This window comes from Musca autumnalis, unplaced genomic scaffold (assembly GCF_047663935.1).
Source record: "Musca autumnalis isolate F117 unplaced genomic scaffold, ASM4766393v1 scaffold_1, whole genome shotgun sequence".
Classification (NCBI taxonomy): Eukaryota; Metazoa; Arthropoda; class Insecta; order Diptera; family Muscidae; genus Musca; species Musca autumnalis.
In genome coordinates, this window is record NW_027411644.1 from 84477697 (window position 1) to 84496091 (window position 18395).

At 35.9% G+C, this 18395-nt stretch overlaps 1 protein-coding gene across 2 annotated transcripts in view; it reads left to right on the plus strand.

Annotated features, from left to right (window-relative positions):
* The window catches only part of LOC141390655 (sodium-coupled monocarboxylate transporter 1-like), a 35378-nt gene continuing 16983 nt past the window's right edge, over positions 1-18395 (plus strand). Inside the window, exons 1-5 of one of the 2 annotated variants that reach the window (XM_073963600.1) lie at positions 1-50; positions 6556-6927; positions 7241-7400; positions 7459-7524; positions 7587-7638. In XM_073963600.1, coding sequence (XP_073819701.1) covers positions 6632-6927; positions 7241-7400; positions 7459-7524; positions 7587-7638 — 574 coding nt within the window. In that variant the 5' untranslated portion in view covers positions 1-50; positions 6556-6631. Of the gene's footprint in view, positions 51-275; positions 405-6519; positions 6928-7240; positions 7401-7458; positions 7525-7586; positions 7639-18395 lie in introns of those variants that run through there. The other variant, XM_073963601.1, reaches the window with a different exon arrangement.

Here is an 18395-nt window from a genome sequence, read left to right on the forward strand (position 1 = left end):
CGTCGGTATAATTCGGTGTTACTGTTGGTTCACTCTTTTAACCAGTACAGGTATATACATAGTTATTAATTGTACACAAATTAATATTTAATTTATTTATTGAATATTTCATATTTCAAACAGGGGTATTCCAAGTTAGGTGTTTTTTAGACAACAACCGTATGCAATTACCCTCATCTTTTTGAATGATAAGCAAATATTGGCTTATTATGATTATCGGTTTTATTGTAGACAGAGCGCAACACTTCACAAATGTTTTGATCTTCGGCTGTGTTATTCAAAAGTGTAGCTGTTTTGTTCAATACTTCAATACGGGGAAAAAATAATAACAATTTATTTTAAAAACTACCGTCAGTAATTATGAAGTAAACGTTCAATAAAAATAGAAGCAATAAATAAATACGGTAATGTTTCGCAGAAAAAACTGATAAACATTTTTTGTGAAAAAATAACAGGACTGCTCCCAAAATGGCTAAAAATTAATATAAAATTAATTTTTGTTCCTCTGCTCTCTACATGTGATTGATTAAGTGGTGACCTTCAGTTGTAAAGCCATTTTTTTGATTTTTTTCCAAGGAAAATACGAAACGTTTTTGGTAGATTTTTTTTTCGTCTGAAAGAGCTCAATATTCTTTCTGGATTTTTATTGCTGAAAAATACTACGTAGTTTTGTGGTAAAAATCTTTCTTTTGTTGTTTAAATAGCAAATGGTATATCCGATAATTGACTGGCAACTTGGATTCAGTATTTGTGATTGGAAGCTTTATACGAGATACGTGGCTGGTGGAGTGGCAAGGACTAGCGACTCGTTATTAGGTTCGGATGCGGCGATTCGCAGATGCCCTGGGGCTGGATGACTCGATGTTCAGTAATAGATGGAAGAACGACCGGTTTGGGGATTCGTTGCTGTAGTAGTTAATGATTTGATGAAGATCGGGAACTCGGTAATTCGCTGTTCGATAATAGGCGATTTGAAGATAATCGGGAACTCGATGATTCACTTTTCGGTAGTAGGCGATTTGAATATAATCGGGATCTCGATGATTCGTGTTGTAGATGTTCGGTTACTCGGGGTTCGGGATCTCGATGATTCGTATCGCAGATGTTCGGCTACTCGGAGTTCGTATGTGTTCGGCCACTCGGTGTTCAGTGTTCGGTGATTTGTGTAGTAGATGTGCGGCCACTCGGGGTTCGTATGTGGTCGGTCACTTGGTGATTCGTTATGTGGATGTTCGGCCACTCGGTGTGGTTGCTCGGGCCCTCGGCTCTCGTGCTGTAGGGGTTCGGCCACTCGGTTCGGGTCGCGGTTAGTTAGTGTTAGTTCTAAGTCAGCCTCTACAGTATACTACGAGTACTGACTAGTGGAACAACACCTGATGGTTGAGTGGAACAACACCCGAAGGTGGAGTGAATGTATTAGCCACCGCACAAAGAGCATTGCTCTCAAAAATACCTCCCAACACTCTGTAAACTCCCGTGTAAGTCGGCTAACTACGAATACTTGTACTCAAGCCCGTGTGACTAGCTCCCTGCAGTAGCAATCCCGACATTTCCCCCAACAAACAGAAATATATGTATGTGTGCAGTTGCACAAAGCGATTGAGAATTACACCGCAGTTGTAATCCTATCGATCACCTCCAATCGCATTGTAACACATACTTCACAAAGTAATGCATGTACACCAGCGTCAGGCGAGAGAGCGCTCATTTAACGTTGCTCTCTCCACACACACACAATTCAACCCATTGAAAAAGCATGCACTCACACAATGACACCCCGTAAAGTATGCAATAGAAAAGTATGGTGCCAGACGCTGATGTACCATGCAAGCAAAAACTATCGCGGAAGTGACTTAGACGTGTCGCCCAGGGTGATGATAACAGTCGCCGCGATAGTCGCGGAAGTCACCCTGAAGTGACCTCCGTTGTGAAGAAATGAAGTCATTCCAGCGACACTTCTGGAAGATCATTCCCGCGATAGTTCTTGGAATTAAAATTTGTTTTTTTTTATTTTTTTCTATTTACTATTTGTATGTAAGTCAAGCTTAATCTCATATTTGTTGTTTTCAAATTTAAAAACAACAAGTTTAAAGTGGGATGTAGTTAAAATTGATTACTTTAGGGTATGGCAGAGAAGACTAGTTTCGTCCAACGCCACTTGGACTCATCAGTTCTCTTAGTTCTTTGTATTGAAACAAAGAACCCTTCCCCAATTTTATGACGACTCGAGCTCAAGAATAAGTGTGACTGATGAATTCGTTTAAATGCGAATTCAACCGAAACACCTAAAAACTCTCTGAAAACCAAATTAACTACACCAAGACCTCGCTTTGCGTCGTTGATACATTCCAAAAAAACACGACTCAAAGCGAAACGACGCAAAGCGAATTAAGATTTTCTATGGAAACCCATGTAAAGTTCGGAGATAGGTTATAGGGCTAGAAAACACTATTTTTTCTTATGCCCACAATTTAAGGTGGAGAAATTACTTGTACACTAGCAACCCTAAATGCCAAATTATAGCTGTTTTTGTCTAATTCAGCCGGAAAATTTAGCTAAAACAGAAAAAATATCTGAAATGGGGCGGTACCGTTATATGAGGGCTATAAAAAATGTGGACCTATGTTCATCATTTCTGGTGAAGTTTCTACATCACTGGAAACTGTGATGTCAAATTATAGCTAATTCGGTCTGAAAATGTAGAAAAATGCTCAAAATAACTGAAAAAGGGCGGTACAGTTATATGGACGATATACTAAAACCTGGACCGATGTTGCCCATCTTGATCAAACTTCAGACCAAATACACATGTGTACAAAATTTCAGCCCTCTATCTGAAATCATTCGGAAAACTTAAAACAACGCAACATCGAAAATCGAGCGACGCATAGTGAAAATTGGTATTATCTAAGCAACGACGCAACTTCGAAAACAACGCAACGTGAAACGACGCAATGCGAGGTCTTAGTGTACTCCCACTGTCATGTGTCTCCACATTGCAGAGAATACACATAACTATTTTGATAGTTGTCGAAAAATAACAACAACCAATCGTCCACGGTGCTTTGTGTCTATTTTTATATTCACTTTCTATTTATTTTTATTTTATTTTTATTATTATTTTTTTTTTTTGAAGTACGCCCTTTTAGAGAAATTATTCTTTGTAATTTCCGCCTACATTAATTTTGTCATTTTAAAAATGTGATGTTTTGCTGCCAAACTTGGGAAGCGAACCCGGACCTTCAGAGTGCAAAGCGAGTATGCTTACCACTGCACCACCCTGCCAGCAATTGGAAGTGAGTTTTGCACTCCCTCGCCTGAGAGGTCACTCCGGAGACACGCCAAGGAAGATCGTTGGTGAATTACACAAACAATTTCTATAGCCTTATTATACCCTACACCACTATGTGGGGAGGGTATTATAAGTTGGTTTTGGCCAAAAAGTTTGTAACGCATCGAAATAATGGTCGCAGACCCATACTTATATATACCAAAATGAATGTCTCGACGAGCTGAGTCGATCTGGCTATGTGTGTCCGTCCGTCAGTCCGTCTGTCCGTCTGTCCATCTAAACCTTGTAATCACGCTACAGGTCGCAATTTTGATCGGATCGTCACGAAATTTTGCATGTTGATAGGGGTCCCGGAGGGGAAGAAGCCTATTGATTTTGGTGACGGTCGGATAATATTTAGGGGTCGGAAAGGGCAAAAAACGTAGGTGGATAAAATGACAACGTTTTTTTCCAAAGTGAATATCTCAGCTTCTATATGGGGTATACCAAATCCAAAACCTGACAATGAAAGTAGAAAATATCACCTTTCTAATGATGTAAAGCAGGTGCTCGTAGGTGATCAAACAACGAAGATGTAGCAATAGTCGCAAATAAAACCCAATTTTTCATTTTTGCGATTTTAATTATAATGACGTTTATCACAGCTTTGGTTGGGGACTTTCCAAAAGCAAAGCCTGGATATGAAAGAAGAAGATCCCATCTTTACAACGATGTAAACTAGGTCGACGTAGGTGACCAAATAACGGAGATTTCGCAATAGTCGGTAATACATCCCATTTTTCCACTTTTTTGGAAATCACGCTACAGGTCGCAATTTTGATCGGATCGTCACGAAATTTTGAGGGTTAATGGGGGTCACACAGATGAAGAAGCCTACTGATTTTGGTGATGGTCGGATAATATTTAGGGGTGGTAATTGGCAAAAAACTTATTTGGAGAAAAAGACGTTTTTTCTAAGCGAATATCTCAGCATCAATATGGGGTATACCAAAATCAGAACCTGGCCATAAAAGTAGAAAATATCGCCTTTCTAATGATGTAAAGTAGGTTTTCGTAGGTGATCAAACAACGAATATATCGCAATAGCCGCTAATAGAACCCAACTTTTTATTTTTGCCATTTTAATAATAATGACGAATATCACAGCTTCGGTTGGGGATCTTCCAAAAACTATGAAAGTAGAAAATCCCATCTTTACAGTGATGCAAAGTAGGTTGGCGTAGGTGGCCACATAACGGAGATATCACAATAGTCGGCAATACATCCCATTTTTTCTTTTTTTTTTTTTTTTTGTAATCACGCTACAGGTCGCAATTTTGATCGGATCGTCACAAAATTTTGGGGGTTAATGAGAATCCCCATAAACCCCCAAAAGAAGAAAGAAAGAAGCCTAATATCTCCGCTTCCAAAAGGGGTATATCAAAAGCAAAACCTGCTAATGAAAGTAGAAAATATCGCCTTTGTAACGTAGGTTGTCGTAGGTGGTCAAACAACGAAGATATCGCAATAGCCGCTAATAGAACACAACTTTTAATTTTTGCGATTTTAATAATAATGACGAATATCACAGCTTTGGTTTGGGACCTTCCAAAAGCAAAGTCTGACAATGAAAGTAAAAAATCCCATCATTACAATGATGTAAAGCAGGTTGGCGTAGGTATCCAAATAACGGAGATATCGCAATAGTCGGTAATACATCCCTTTTTTCCATTTTTGTGCAATCACACTACGAAATTTTGATCGGATCCTCACGAAGTTTTGGGGGTTGATGGGGGTCTAACAGAGAAAGAAGCCTATTGATGGTTGGCATACATCCCACTTTTCAATTTTTTATTTTGGTTGTACTGTCGGTGCACTTAAATGCGTTTCAAAAAAAATTGACCTGTGTTAATGAAGACATTCAGAGCAAAGGCGCTAAGCTATCCCAATTTTAATATTTTGAATTTTATTAGTCAAAAGATTATGGACGGGGGTAGTGGTGTAGGGTATTACATAGTCGGCCCCGACCCGACTATAGCCTTGGCTCACTTGTTATATATTTTTTTATTTTTTGAAGTACGCTCTTTTAGTGAAATTATTCTTTGGAATTTCCGCCTACATTAATTTTGTCATTTTAAAAATGTGATGTTTTGTTGCCAGACTTGGGAATCGAACCCGGACCTTCAGAGTGCAAAGCGAGTATGCTTACCACTGCACCACCGTCTCATATAATCATCAGATAGAAAAATGTCCCATATTAGTTCAAATGTGTTGAATCATTAAATAAATGTAAACAATCGCCTTGGAAGTCACTCAGAAGTCACTCCGAAGTGTCGGCATACGCGATGAAAGGTAATCACAATAAGGCTATAGAAATTGTTTGTGTAATACACCAATGATCTTCCTTGGCGTGTCTCCGGAGTGACTTCCTAGGCGAGGGAGTGAGAAACGCACTTTCAAATGCTCGCAAGGTACACCCAACAGTGTGTATCGGTTGACTGGCTGTGACGCTGTTGGGTAGTGGGGGGCCTTGTTATTGGTTGGCTGGTTGTGATGTTGTTGGGTAGTGGGACGTTGCTGTTGTTGGTACGTACATAACGCGATGATTTTGTCACGTTACAAACTAAAGCTCCAAAACTAATGAACCAATCTTAATATATTTTTGTGGGCTTATTCTGAACATAAATATCTAGTCCTTTATCGATCGATTTTTTAAATTTTAGGTTTTACTGATATATTGCACCGTAAAAGTCAAAATTTCAATTTTTGGCATAAAAATAAAAAAACTGAAATTTTTGGTCATAAAACCGGAAAAAATTATTTAGAAATAAAACCGATCGACAAAAGACTAGATTTTGATGTCCTTGATAAGGCCCCAAAAAATTTTCGATTTTCAGAAATCTGCAAGAATTAAAGAATTTACGTTAATTAATAATTATGTATAATATCATTTTCACCCATTTAATTTCCACATCAGCAGAAAAAAACGAATATAAATTAAAAAAAAAATCAATCAAAACAAACACTATTGTCCTCCATACCAATGTCTTAATGTTTGGTTTTCCAAAGATTAACTCTTAAGGTAATTTTCAAGTGAGATTTTGAGGCTTAGTAATTTTTTTCAAGACTTAGGTGATATCGATAAACTCTTTATGACCAGACTCGGCGTAAACGTTTTTTCATTATTTTTCCAGGCCGGCCTGTGTGGTCGTTAATTAATTAATTAATTAATTGATTTTTTCAAATAGATTTTGCATTCTAATGAAATGGTCAAATTGTAAAAGTTATAGCCAGTTCCCAGTACCTAGAAAAAGAATAAAGCAGGAATTCTACACTACAACTTAAGTTTTGTCTGCTGCCATGGCTATCTCCAACGCATTCTCCGACAATAACATCCCGAAACCAAATGTTGCCGAATTAAGTTCCTCTCTAAAACACCTTGGAATCGTCGATTATTGTGTTTTTGTACTGATGTTAGTTATTTGTGCCGTAATTGGTTTTTATTTTGGTTTCGTCGAAAAGAAACAGAAAAGGAGTGCAGAAAAACGGCTTAATACAAATACTGAACAACAGCAATGTGACACAGAAGCTTTAAATTATTTAATTGGTGGTCGTAAAATGAAAGTTTTCCCAGTATCAATGTCATTGATAGCAAGGTAAGTAATCGATGCAAAAAAGTATGTAATGCTTGGTTTACATTTACGAAATCCATTCGATTTCAACTGTCAATTCCTTTGCGTATACATCAAATGAAAACTCAAATGAAAAATCATCTGAAATCCATTGGATTTCAAAGCAATGGAATTGACAGTTGAAATCGAGTGGATATCGTAAATGTAAACTTACTATATGTTTACATGTGCTACTTGCTCCTTACGGATACGGAAATAAATTTCACTCATATTTCTCAGCGATGGACAATTTGTACCTTCATTTTGTTAACATTTCCCTTTTTTGGTTTATTTATAGTTTTGTATCGGGCATAGCTCTATTGGGAAGCTCAACCGAAATCTATGTCTATGGTACCCAATATGCTTTTATTATAATTGCTATGGCCGTAGCCGGGGCGATTTCATGGTTTATCTTTTTACCAGTGCTGTGCAACCTTCAATTGACATCGACCTATGAGGTAAGTGATTTTAATATTATTTTGTTTTTATAAATTTGAAATATTATTTTATTTTTAGTATTTTGAAATGCGCTTCGGCAGAGGAATACGCCTCTTTGGTTCAATATTATTCTCGTTAGGCATGGTAAGTTGTGGCAATAATCAGGGGAAATAAACTAAAGGATTTTTTTACTCTTATCTACTTAGATAGCGTGGCTACCTATGGTAATATATGTTCCAGCCCTGGCGTTCAATCAAGGTAAGTATGTGGCGTTAGTTTCAATCAGTGTCAACTAGAGTTGGGTAATCTAGTTCCTAGTTCACTGTACTAGTTCCAAAACGTATTAGTAACGTCATAACATATAACGTGTGATATTACGTATACACGGTTTGTTCTTACAAATGATGTGGGCCGTTGGAACTGCATACTGAACGAGATAGTTCCATATAGTGCACTTGGCACAACTCTAGTGTCGACAAAGAAGAGGGCAGATAAAAATGTGAATGTTTTCAAAACATTGGCAATTTATGACAGTATGTTAGTAAGTTTGTATACTTTTTTCTAGACCTAATTCCGCCACACGTTTAAAATTTTATCAAAATTGGACATATATAGCGTTGTAGAGTTAATTGTAATTTCGCAACATTCTTTTTAGACCTAATTCCGTCAAATTTCACTAAAATTGGACGTGATTGGTGCACCAAAAACTTAAAAATCGGTCGAAAATATATATGGGAGCTGTATCCAAATTGGAACCGATGTCCCTATAACTTGGCAAACTTTATTCTAGACCTAATTTCGTCTCACATTTCAAATTTCATTAAAATTGGACACATATAGCATGATTGGTGCACCAAAAACCTAAAATCGGGCGAAAACATATGCGGGAGCCAATCAGGGCATTAAATTAAAATAAAGTTAGATTGAATATCACAACACTTGAAACGCATATAAACCACGTAATAGTGGATCCGATTTTCGAACACAGTGAAAAATCCCTTTTATTTCATATACACTTCGTGAAATTCTATTTGGCTACCAAGATGCAGCATCAGTTGCATATTAGACTCCACGAAGTACATTTATATTTTATGAGAATCCGATTTCAATGATCACCATTAAAAAATAAATCATTGTATGCCGATTTAGTGCGATGGATGTACGTGGATGTAGCATCTCACTCAATTTTTAGAAAAAATCTCGGGATTTCCGATAGTTTTTAAATATCTGTTTACGCACATCTTATATAGAGGTATCGCTAAAATTATTTAAGTAAAAATGACTCATGCAAAAGGCGTTTTAATACGCGATATTTTAAACACAACTTTCGAAATCGACCGTCACTGTCGAATGTTTGGCAAATGTTTCTCGCGTGTACACAAGCACGTTGTTCTTTTATTCGTCAAAAGTTCGAAAACGTTATCATTTTCGAACATTTGGTGAACGTTTTTCTTCACAAGAAAAATTGTTTCGAGAAACATTTTTTTACTTTTGTTTCAAAAAATAATTTTATTTTGTTTTTAAAAAATTCCCATTTGCTTTTTTCAAATAATTTCGATATAAAATAGGGCTGCTCATACAACTGCAAACATATTTTGTTATTGTGTTGGTTTTGAAACACAAACGTTTTGATAGTTTCCCAACATACCAGTCAGTCTGATTTTATAAAATTTACGAAAAACAATTCGTATAAATACATTCTACAATTACACGGATAAGCTAATAATTAGCATACACATTCATTATTTTCAACTGAAAAAAGTTTCGTTTATTCTCCAGTGGCTACACAAGAATTTATAATTCAAATATGATGTTTTGTTCGAGTAATGTTGGTTTGTTGGGTTGTCTTGTGTAATGGCAAAATGTGTGTATTGAAAATTTTCATTTCAAAAACAAAAGCTCTCTTTTTCAATTGTGTGAGCGGGCAAATTGACACACACCGACAGCAGAAGTGCGCCCTTTGAGCAGCCCTAATATAAAAGCTTCGTATAATATGTATAAACAATAAGTGTTGATAACAAAGACATAAATACAACTAAGACTAGACAAAATGCATGCAACAAAAAAATGTTTACGAAACTTTGTATAGAAACATTACCCTTAACAGGTTGCAGTTAATTCAAAATCGCAACCAAGGAGGAACATTTCATGTAATGGTATCAGAAAGGAAATCTATGAATTCAAGGATCTATTCAAGAATAATTCTATGTCAATTGGATCGGTAAATTCGGTTAAATACGTAAAAATGTATAAAAGAAAGAAATGTTATATCACCATATCGTAATATAACATTATGTTAAATTCAAAAGCCATTCACTGAAGAATGATAGCAAAAAAATGTCTTATCTTGTTGTATTTATGTCTTTGTTGATAAAGACAACATATGGGTAGGTTGCCAAACGCAAGACAACAATGTTTATCAACAGTTACATGTCGAGTCGCAAACATAAAAAATAAATAAAAACGGAAAAGGTACATAATAAAAAATCAACAAACTCCACAAAAATGTTTTTCGCCACTATCGTAGAAACTATCATCATTAGACATCGGATTTTTGCATGTTTTTTATTTCTCATCCGATTGGACTCAAATTTTGGATCTAGGCGTTTTAAGGGTCAATTTTTCGATATATGACCCCAAATATCAAAAACATGCAAAAAATATGCAAAATATATGCAAAAAATATGCAAAAAATATGCCAAAAAATATGCAAAATATGCAAAAATGCAAGAAATATGCAAAATATGCACGAAAATATGCAGAATATGCAAAAAATATGCAAACAGTTTTTGGGCGAAAATCGTCAGAAACGTCGTAAAATTGTCAATTAATGTTAGAAAAATCGTCAAAAATCTTCAAAGTGTTCTAAATTAAGATAGTTGGCCGTTTAACGTCGATTTTTTTTTTAGCAGATTATTGTGTTATCGAGACCTCTTACGACAGTGTGGTGTAGGGTATAAAAGAATGGTATTGTAATACAATTTTTTATTATTAAACTATGCAAAAATATAAAATTTGATAAAATATCAAACGTTCTATGTAAAATTCAATATTTTCTTTATTATAATTTGTAGCGTTGGGCTGGTTATTGTTCAAAGGGAACAAATCGTTGTCGGATTTTTTAAGGCGGCAACCGCATAAAGTTTTTAGTTTGGTCAGATTTTAAGACTGTCAAAGTTTGAGCACAATTGGAATATGTTAACATCTGCCATTGGGGCCTCGACATTACGAAAATCTCGATTTTTTGGCTATTTAGCGATTTCGGCGACCCATTTTTCTGGAATGGTTAAAGCTTTTTGTCCATATTAAGCATTAAACGTATCGTAGAATCTGAAGAACCATCTGTCCCGAAAACAATCAAGCGTGGCTTCAAGAAAATCGTAACTATGCAATTGTCATTGTGCTGGACCCCTGTAAGGTGTATAGGAACGTTACTAGTATCATTATGGTTACAGTAGAAGCTATCGGAGAGGATCCCTACAAATATAAGATCTCTAGAAGCTTTATCCGTGAACAGCGGAGAATAAACCGTGAAAAATAAACGCAACAGCTTCAAGGAACGAGGCTATTTGTGTGCACTGGCATGGAAAACCAGATATTCTCAAAACACGGAAGAAAAAACGGGTTGCTGTTCTGGTATCACATGGGGGTAAAGAACAACTCCTAGGTGTTCCTGAAACTGACAGTAGCTAATGGGAGAAACAAGAACTAGCAGTGTACAAATGCCTAGAAAAATGGAGTCTCACCAGCTCGACCAGATATTATGTCGAGAGCTTCTGTACCACCGTACAAACTTGTTAGAAAATTGTTGGTAGGGATTTTTGACTGCAAGTTTGGAAGCACATCCGGACATCAACTAAACATATTCAAGCGATTTCTATAAGAATAGTCTGCGATTGACAAATCCAAGTTCGAAGTAGGCGAGAGTGTTTTAAAACTACTGCCCAGCCCACTTTGCAAGAACAAGAGGGCGTAGAAGCACCTTGCGTTTAAATCGTTCGAGACTGGACGTCCCCAGAATGTTTTTTCTATTTTATTTATTTATTTGGTATCCCACACGACAAAAACTGAGTGTTATAAATGAGAGTGTGGGTTTTTGATTTTAACAAACGTATAATGAACAAGATAATGTTTATATAGATATAATATAGGATATATTGGGTAAACATTATCAATAGGTTAAAATGAAATAGAGACAATAGATTGACTTTAATACAAAAAATAGCGAAAACGATATTCAGAAATATTTTTAGGTCCAAAACAAGACCTAAACCGCATTGAAGATTTACTTAATACGAAAGGCATTCACACACAAATATCAGATAAAGGAAATAACAAAATGATAAATCATATGTGGTACCTTAGTCCTGAACTTATTGGTCTGGCATTGTTTGATCTGATAGTGCAAAACACCGTGAAGATCCAAAAGACGACAAAATCTTAACAAAGCAAAGATAGAAATTTCTCCAGAAATAATCGATCTAAACTTACAAAAATCAACTGCCGAAATTCCTAGAAAAAGGTTTACCAGGCATAATTAAAGTGAGACTTAATTGTTGTTCAAGAGATTAAACTTTAACTCCGAATTTCTTGAAAAAGATAATGCAACTTGACCACAGAACATCAACAAACAGGAGGGGTAAAGGATGGCAAATAACTTGACAATTGTGAGCGACATAGCAAGGAGTCGAGTTCATAATCAAGTTGTCATCTGTACCCAGATGGCTCCAAAACCACATTATGTCAGTCCCTTAATGCCCGTAATTTCAACACGTAGCTATCTGTGAGTTCACAGATATCTCCCGTCTAAGCAACATTTTATAATTTCAACGCATAGGTAACGTTACCGAGTCAAAAACGGCCGTGTTACTTACGCCAAGGATTTTACCTGCTTAATCGTTGCCAATGTGTTAAAAGTTGTAAAACACTTCTATGTGGCAATGAGTTTGCGAAATCATGAATGAAAATCACCAATATTACCACCTCGGTAAATGGCATGTAGAAATTACCAAACGCGTAGGTAAAGATAACTAATAGGTAGCTACCTACCCGTTTACCCAGACGTTGAAATTACGGGCATAAGTAAATTAATTAGCGATGCCATTCCACGGCCGATATGTCTGATGAGTCTCTAAAAAAAGGCGAAACATGTCACATAATGGTGGTTGTGGGAGTTCGAATCTTCGGCTTTCCTTTTTCACTTGCAAACATCATCGGTCATTAAGCTCGACTCCAACGAGATATGAATTAAAATTAATATTAAAATAGATCTTCACCCTAATAGGCAGCATTTTCAAATAAAGTAAACTATATTCGTTTTCAATCGCAACAATTTGATAATACAAAAAGAAAAAAAAATGTTAGATTCAATTTTTTGACCTAAGGCCTTTTTCGGGACATTGGGTTTATTACCTCGAATTCAGTAACACTTCCGTACTTTGTTGTTCAGCAAGAAATGTTAAGAACAGAATAGCTTTTAATTAAATGCGTAATACGGGCAAGTAGCTTTAACCGTTCCACATATATGGGCCGTCGAAGTCGCCAAATAGCAAAAAAAAAAAAAATAGATTTTCATAACTTCGAGGCCCCAGTACCACGTTTTAACATATTCCAAATGTGCTCAAACTTTGGCAATCTTAAAATCGAACAATACTAAAAGGTTTAGGCGGCTCACCGGCTAAAAAATCCGAGATCGATTTGGTCCTTTGTGTTAAAACCAGCCCAATACTACAAATTAAATTAAGATGCTACAAACAAGAAAATATTGAATTTTACATAAAACGTTTAATATTTTATAAAATTTTATATTTTTACATAGTTTAATAATAAAAAAATGGTATTACGATACCATATTTTTATACCCTACACCACACTGTCGTAAATGGTCTCAATAACAAATTAATCTGCTGAAAAAATCGACGTTTTACGGCCAACAGTCTTAGTTTAAAACACTGTTATGTATTTTTTGATGGTTTTTCCAACTTTAAATGAAAATTTTACGACTTTTATGAAGATTTTCGGCCAAAATCTGTTTGCATATTTTGCATATTTTTTGCATATTCTGCATATTTTTTTGCATATTTTGCATATTTTTTTGCATATTTTTTTTGCATATTTGCATATTTTGTGCATATGCAAAATATGCAAATATGCAAAATAAATACGAAATATGACCCTGCCATTGAATTTAGATTTCTTTGAAACGAATTTTGGTCCAATCAGAATCTTCGTATCTTTAATATTAAAAAATATGCAAATATGCAAAATCCGATGTCTAATCATCATTAATAATAATTGTTCCACAAACATCCCATACGGGACAAGGGAGACTTCTCTCATATCAATGAGTGCACCCCGATTCATATTAGCTCAATGATATGGGACTTACTGTTTATCGCCGAGTCCGAACGGCGTGTCTTAAGACACCACTTTGTAGAGAAGTTTTACATGGCTGAAATACTCAGGAAATGTCGCCAACATTACTGAGGGGTATTTTGCCACCGTTGAAAATTTTGATGTTGACTGGCCGGGGAATCGAACCCACGACCTTCAGCGTGCAAGGCGGGTGTGCATACCATTGCACCACGGTGGCACCCACTATCATCATTCATTCGCAAATAATATTATTGCCGATATTCGAAATCGAAGGTTTTCCTTCCACTAACTGACCGACGAATGAATCGTTTTCAATTCATTCTCGTGTGTCGTTTTCGAACAAAATATCCTCAAAACTGTCGGGAAATATTTGAAAACGATACCGTCTTCGATAGCAATGGTATAGTGGGATGTGTGATTTGTTTTGTTTAAGAAAATAAAATATTTCGGTATTTTGAATTATTTTATTTAATTGATTTTTTCAAAATAATGAATAAAACCCGCCTTTAAAACGTGTCTATAAAATTTTTATTTTGTTTCAAGAATATGATGCATAAATTTGTTTTAAGATTTTCGGTGTTATTCGCCAGTTTACATTCTACTCGACAGGTACAAAGCGTGAGTGATTTTGACATTCTCTTTCTATAAAATACAGTCCTTTCGAAATACATAAACCCAAATTTACATGGCAAAGTGTACGTTTACGTATTATTTCGTATGGCTTGTCGGTTGCATAGATTTTCGTTTCGACGGTTTTTACATGAACAGAAAATGATTCTTTTCCACTTCGAAAGCGCAAGAAACCTTTCGGTCTACATACATAAACAGGGGGTTAGTTTTCTTTCGTTTATAAAAGTACTAGTTCTCTCTCTTTCTATTCTCCCTCCAAAAGAGCTCATAATGGGCGTAATTTCCAAAACATGGACCAATATTTACAAATTTCGAATTAAGCTTTTGAACGCCTGGCTATACACAATATTAAAATGCAGCAATCTCGGTTCCTAGATTTAAATTGTTTTTTGAGAGTAAGTTTTGTATCTTTTCGGAACACAAAATTCCAAAATTCTACAACCAATTCGGCAGAAAAATGTGACTAAGATCTTCAAAAAATGAGGGCTGTACCAAAACGTTGACTTATGCTGTCTCATTTTTTGCAAGAGGTGTTTTGTAACTGTAAAAATGTGTTGTACCTCTAGCGAAGACTATATACCAAATTTCAGTTATTTCGGTTGAATATTATGGCCAAAACTTTCAAAATACCGAATATCGGGGGTACAGTGCTATACTGACAAATTTCTGGTAAGACCAAATACCAAATTCAGCCATTTCGGCGGAATGTTGGAGCCCAAAATATTTAAAATGCGGAAAATTGGGAGGGACCGTTTCAAGAGGGCTATATGGGGAGATGGGACAATCACGAACAAATTTAGGTGGACAATTTTATGGCAACAACGAAGACTAAATAAAAAATTTCAGTCGCTTCGATGGGATATTGAGAGCACTACCTTAAAAATACCGAAAATCGGGAGGTACCGTTCTATGGGGGCTATATAAAGGCTTGGACCTTGGAAAATTTTCAGGTGGAAAGTGTTATAGCCCCAACGAAGACTAAACGCCATTTCGGTGGGATATTTAGGTCACAACCTTCAAAATATCGAACATCGGGAGTTACCGTTCTATGGGGGCTATATGAAGGCATGGAGCTAAGCCGACAAATTTCAGGTGGAAAGTTTTTTACCCATAACGTAAACTTAATATTCATTTTCAGCCATTTCGTTGTGATAATGAGGGTAAAATTCTCAAAATACCGAAAATCGGGAGGTACCGTTCTATGGGGCTATATGAAGGCGTGTGCCTACACCGTCATAAACCATATGTTACATACCGCCTAATGCGGAGCTATAGCGCTGCTCAGTTGGGGCATCGCAATCAGGGGGATTCCCAACCCTGCCACCATCTGCCCTAGGGTTCGAACAATAAATGAAAAGGGACACAACATTACAACAAACAAAACAAAACGACACAACACTACATAGAAACATGATGAAAGAACTTGGTGTCATGGTACCCGTACTTTGCCCACCCTGCCTTGACCCTTTCTTTCTGCCATAACGAGCACACCCATTTTAACGGGGCCCAATTTCCACACACTCTTACCTTACTTCAGCATACCCCTATTTTCCTCTCTTACAGAAAACACTTAAGGATTTATATTTTTATACTAACATCAAATATAAAAACACTTCATTAGCTCCCATATATATTTTCGGCCGATTTCACGTATTTGCTGCACCAAACACCCTATAAACGTCGGATTTTGATCAAATTTGGAATCTGTTACTGAATTCGGTGTAGAAATAAATGTGTCAAAGTATATAGAAATAGGTTAAGATTTGGATATAACTCCCATATATCTTCGTCCGATTTCAGGTATTTGCTGCACCAAACACGCTATATCCCAGCAAAAATTCGGATCCATTAGTCATTACGTAACCCATTACAAAGTAATGTAAACAAGCTTCTTTTTCCATTACAAGCAATCTGAAAAGTAATGGGATACTTCTTAAAAAAATTACAAGGCAAACCTACTTACTTTGCTCCTCACTAAGTAATGAGGACGGTGGCAGAGTGAGTGTGTGTCCGACTATAAATTCTAGGGTTGTGTGTTCAACGCTCACTGTCGGCACGCGAGTTTTTTAATTTAAAAATAACAGTTCGTGGTGCACATGTGCACTGCACATTTAAGTTCTTAAGCAACCCTTAATGTTCGTGTGCGTGGCATAGTATGTAGTGTCTTTGGCTAGAAATCAGAGGGTTCGTGTGTTCAACTCGCACAGCAAGCGAAATAAAATAAAGTAAAATAAAAGTAAGAAGTGTGATGAAATTAAAAAAATCTCTACATCAACTGTTCTAAAAATAGAATTTTTTTCAACTTACTTTTTAACTTCTAGTGGCCACAGAATAACTAGTTATTCTAGTGGTCATAAAATAACTACAAACTGAGTGCGACATGCCCTTGTAAAAATAATGGGGAAGAAAGGGGGTTTGCGAGTAGTTACGGCTGCCAAAAATCCCTTACAAAACCCATGATTTTGGGATGACTTTTTTTGCTGGGATACGTCGGATTTTGATGAAATTTGGAATGTGTGACTGAATTCAGTGTAGAAATAAATGTGCTAAATTATATCTAAAGCTTTCAATCAGCAAGTAGATGTCGATAGTAGTCAAATATAAAATTAATTATTTTGGTTCTGTTCGCCTTAAGTCATTTAGTATAGAAGCCAGATAGGTGAAAACTTTAAAATCTCCCTAAAAGGAATGTTTACGAGTTAAAAACTGATGCACAGTGTTAGTGGTGTAGGGTATCACATAGTCGGCCCCGTCCCGACTATAGCCTTTGCTCACTTGGTTTTTTGTTGAATTCTTTCTCTCATATTTGTTTTGGTCTAATAATCGTTTTACATTGCACAGTGTCCAATTTTACGAAACCCCTGGCCAAAACTCTAAAAATGAATGGATTTTGACTTAACCTTGGGTTCTTATGTTTTTTGTGGCTGACTTCAGTTTTCATTTTCTTTAACCTTCAGACTGTTATTAAAAGGGTATTTTTGGTCCTATAAAATGTGATCGTATCAGATCAAAATATTGTACAAATTTGTTCGCCATTAATATTTACTATAGGTCCTAGAATACACCAAAACTCTACATCTTACCTAAACTCAAGAAATATGCAAAATTAAAAACACTTTTTAGGGTTAAGGTCGTTCTTCATGTGAGTTTTGGCAAAATTGTCATACAAAACATTATTTTTGAAGAATGGTGTCTAAGATAAAATGTTTTCCGCTAAATTTCACTATAAGTCACAAAAGAAATGAAATCTCTATTTGGATTACTTACCAAGGAAATGTCGATACCAATTTTTCCAAAAAACTAAAATAGGGGTGCAAGATTCTACAATTTCTACAGTTTTGGGAATATTTGAGTTAAGATTATTTGCAATCCTTGCGTTTTAGGTATATGGTGTCTTTGGCAACTTTACTGACTAAAATGCGAGGAACATTTTTCTTAGAAAAATTAACCCTCGTACGAGTCATAAAAGGGGTCTTTTTGGTCTCTTTTTCCACGAATCGTTAAAATCTCCTATAAAATGGGATCGTATTCTAGAAATTTGTTGGCCATAAAGTTTTACTATAAGTCCTAGTATACATCAAAACTCTAAATTATACCTAAATACCAGGAAGTTACCCTATACTATATTCTGGCATTCTGAATCAACGAAAATACAAATGTACTAGCAAATGCCCGCTACTTCGTATGCGGAAAGGGCATAAAATATATATGAACAATATTTAATATGGAAGTGGTGAACACTGAGGATTGACTGACGTTGTACTAAATTCCTTTAATTAAAAAAAAAAAAAAAAAAAAACATTACTGCCGTATCGCATCCGACCTCATATCACAGATATACACCAACAGCGACTCATATTGCAAATTTCAGACTTGACTTCTGGTTTTACTCCTTCACTAACACAGCTTTCCCTCCCAATACGAATTTCCAAACACTAAACTTTATCTCACCCCTTCACAACAACAATAGCGCACATTCACAATTCAATGTTGTACATAGCTTCATCAGT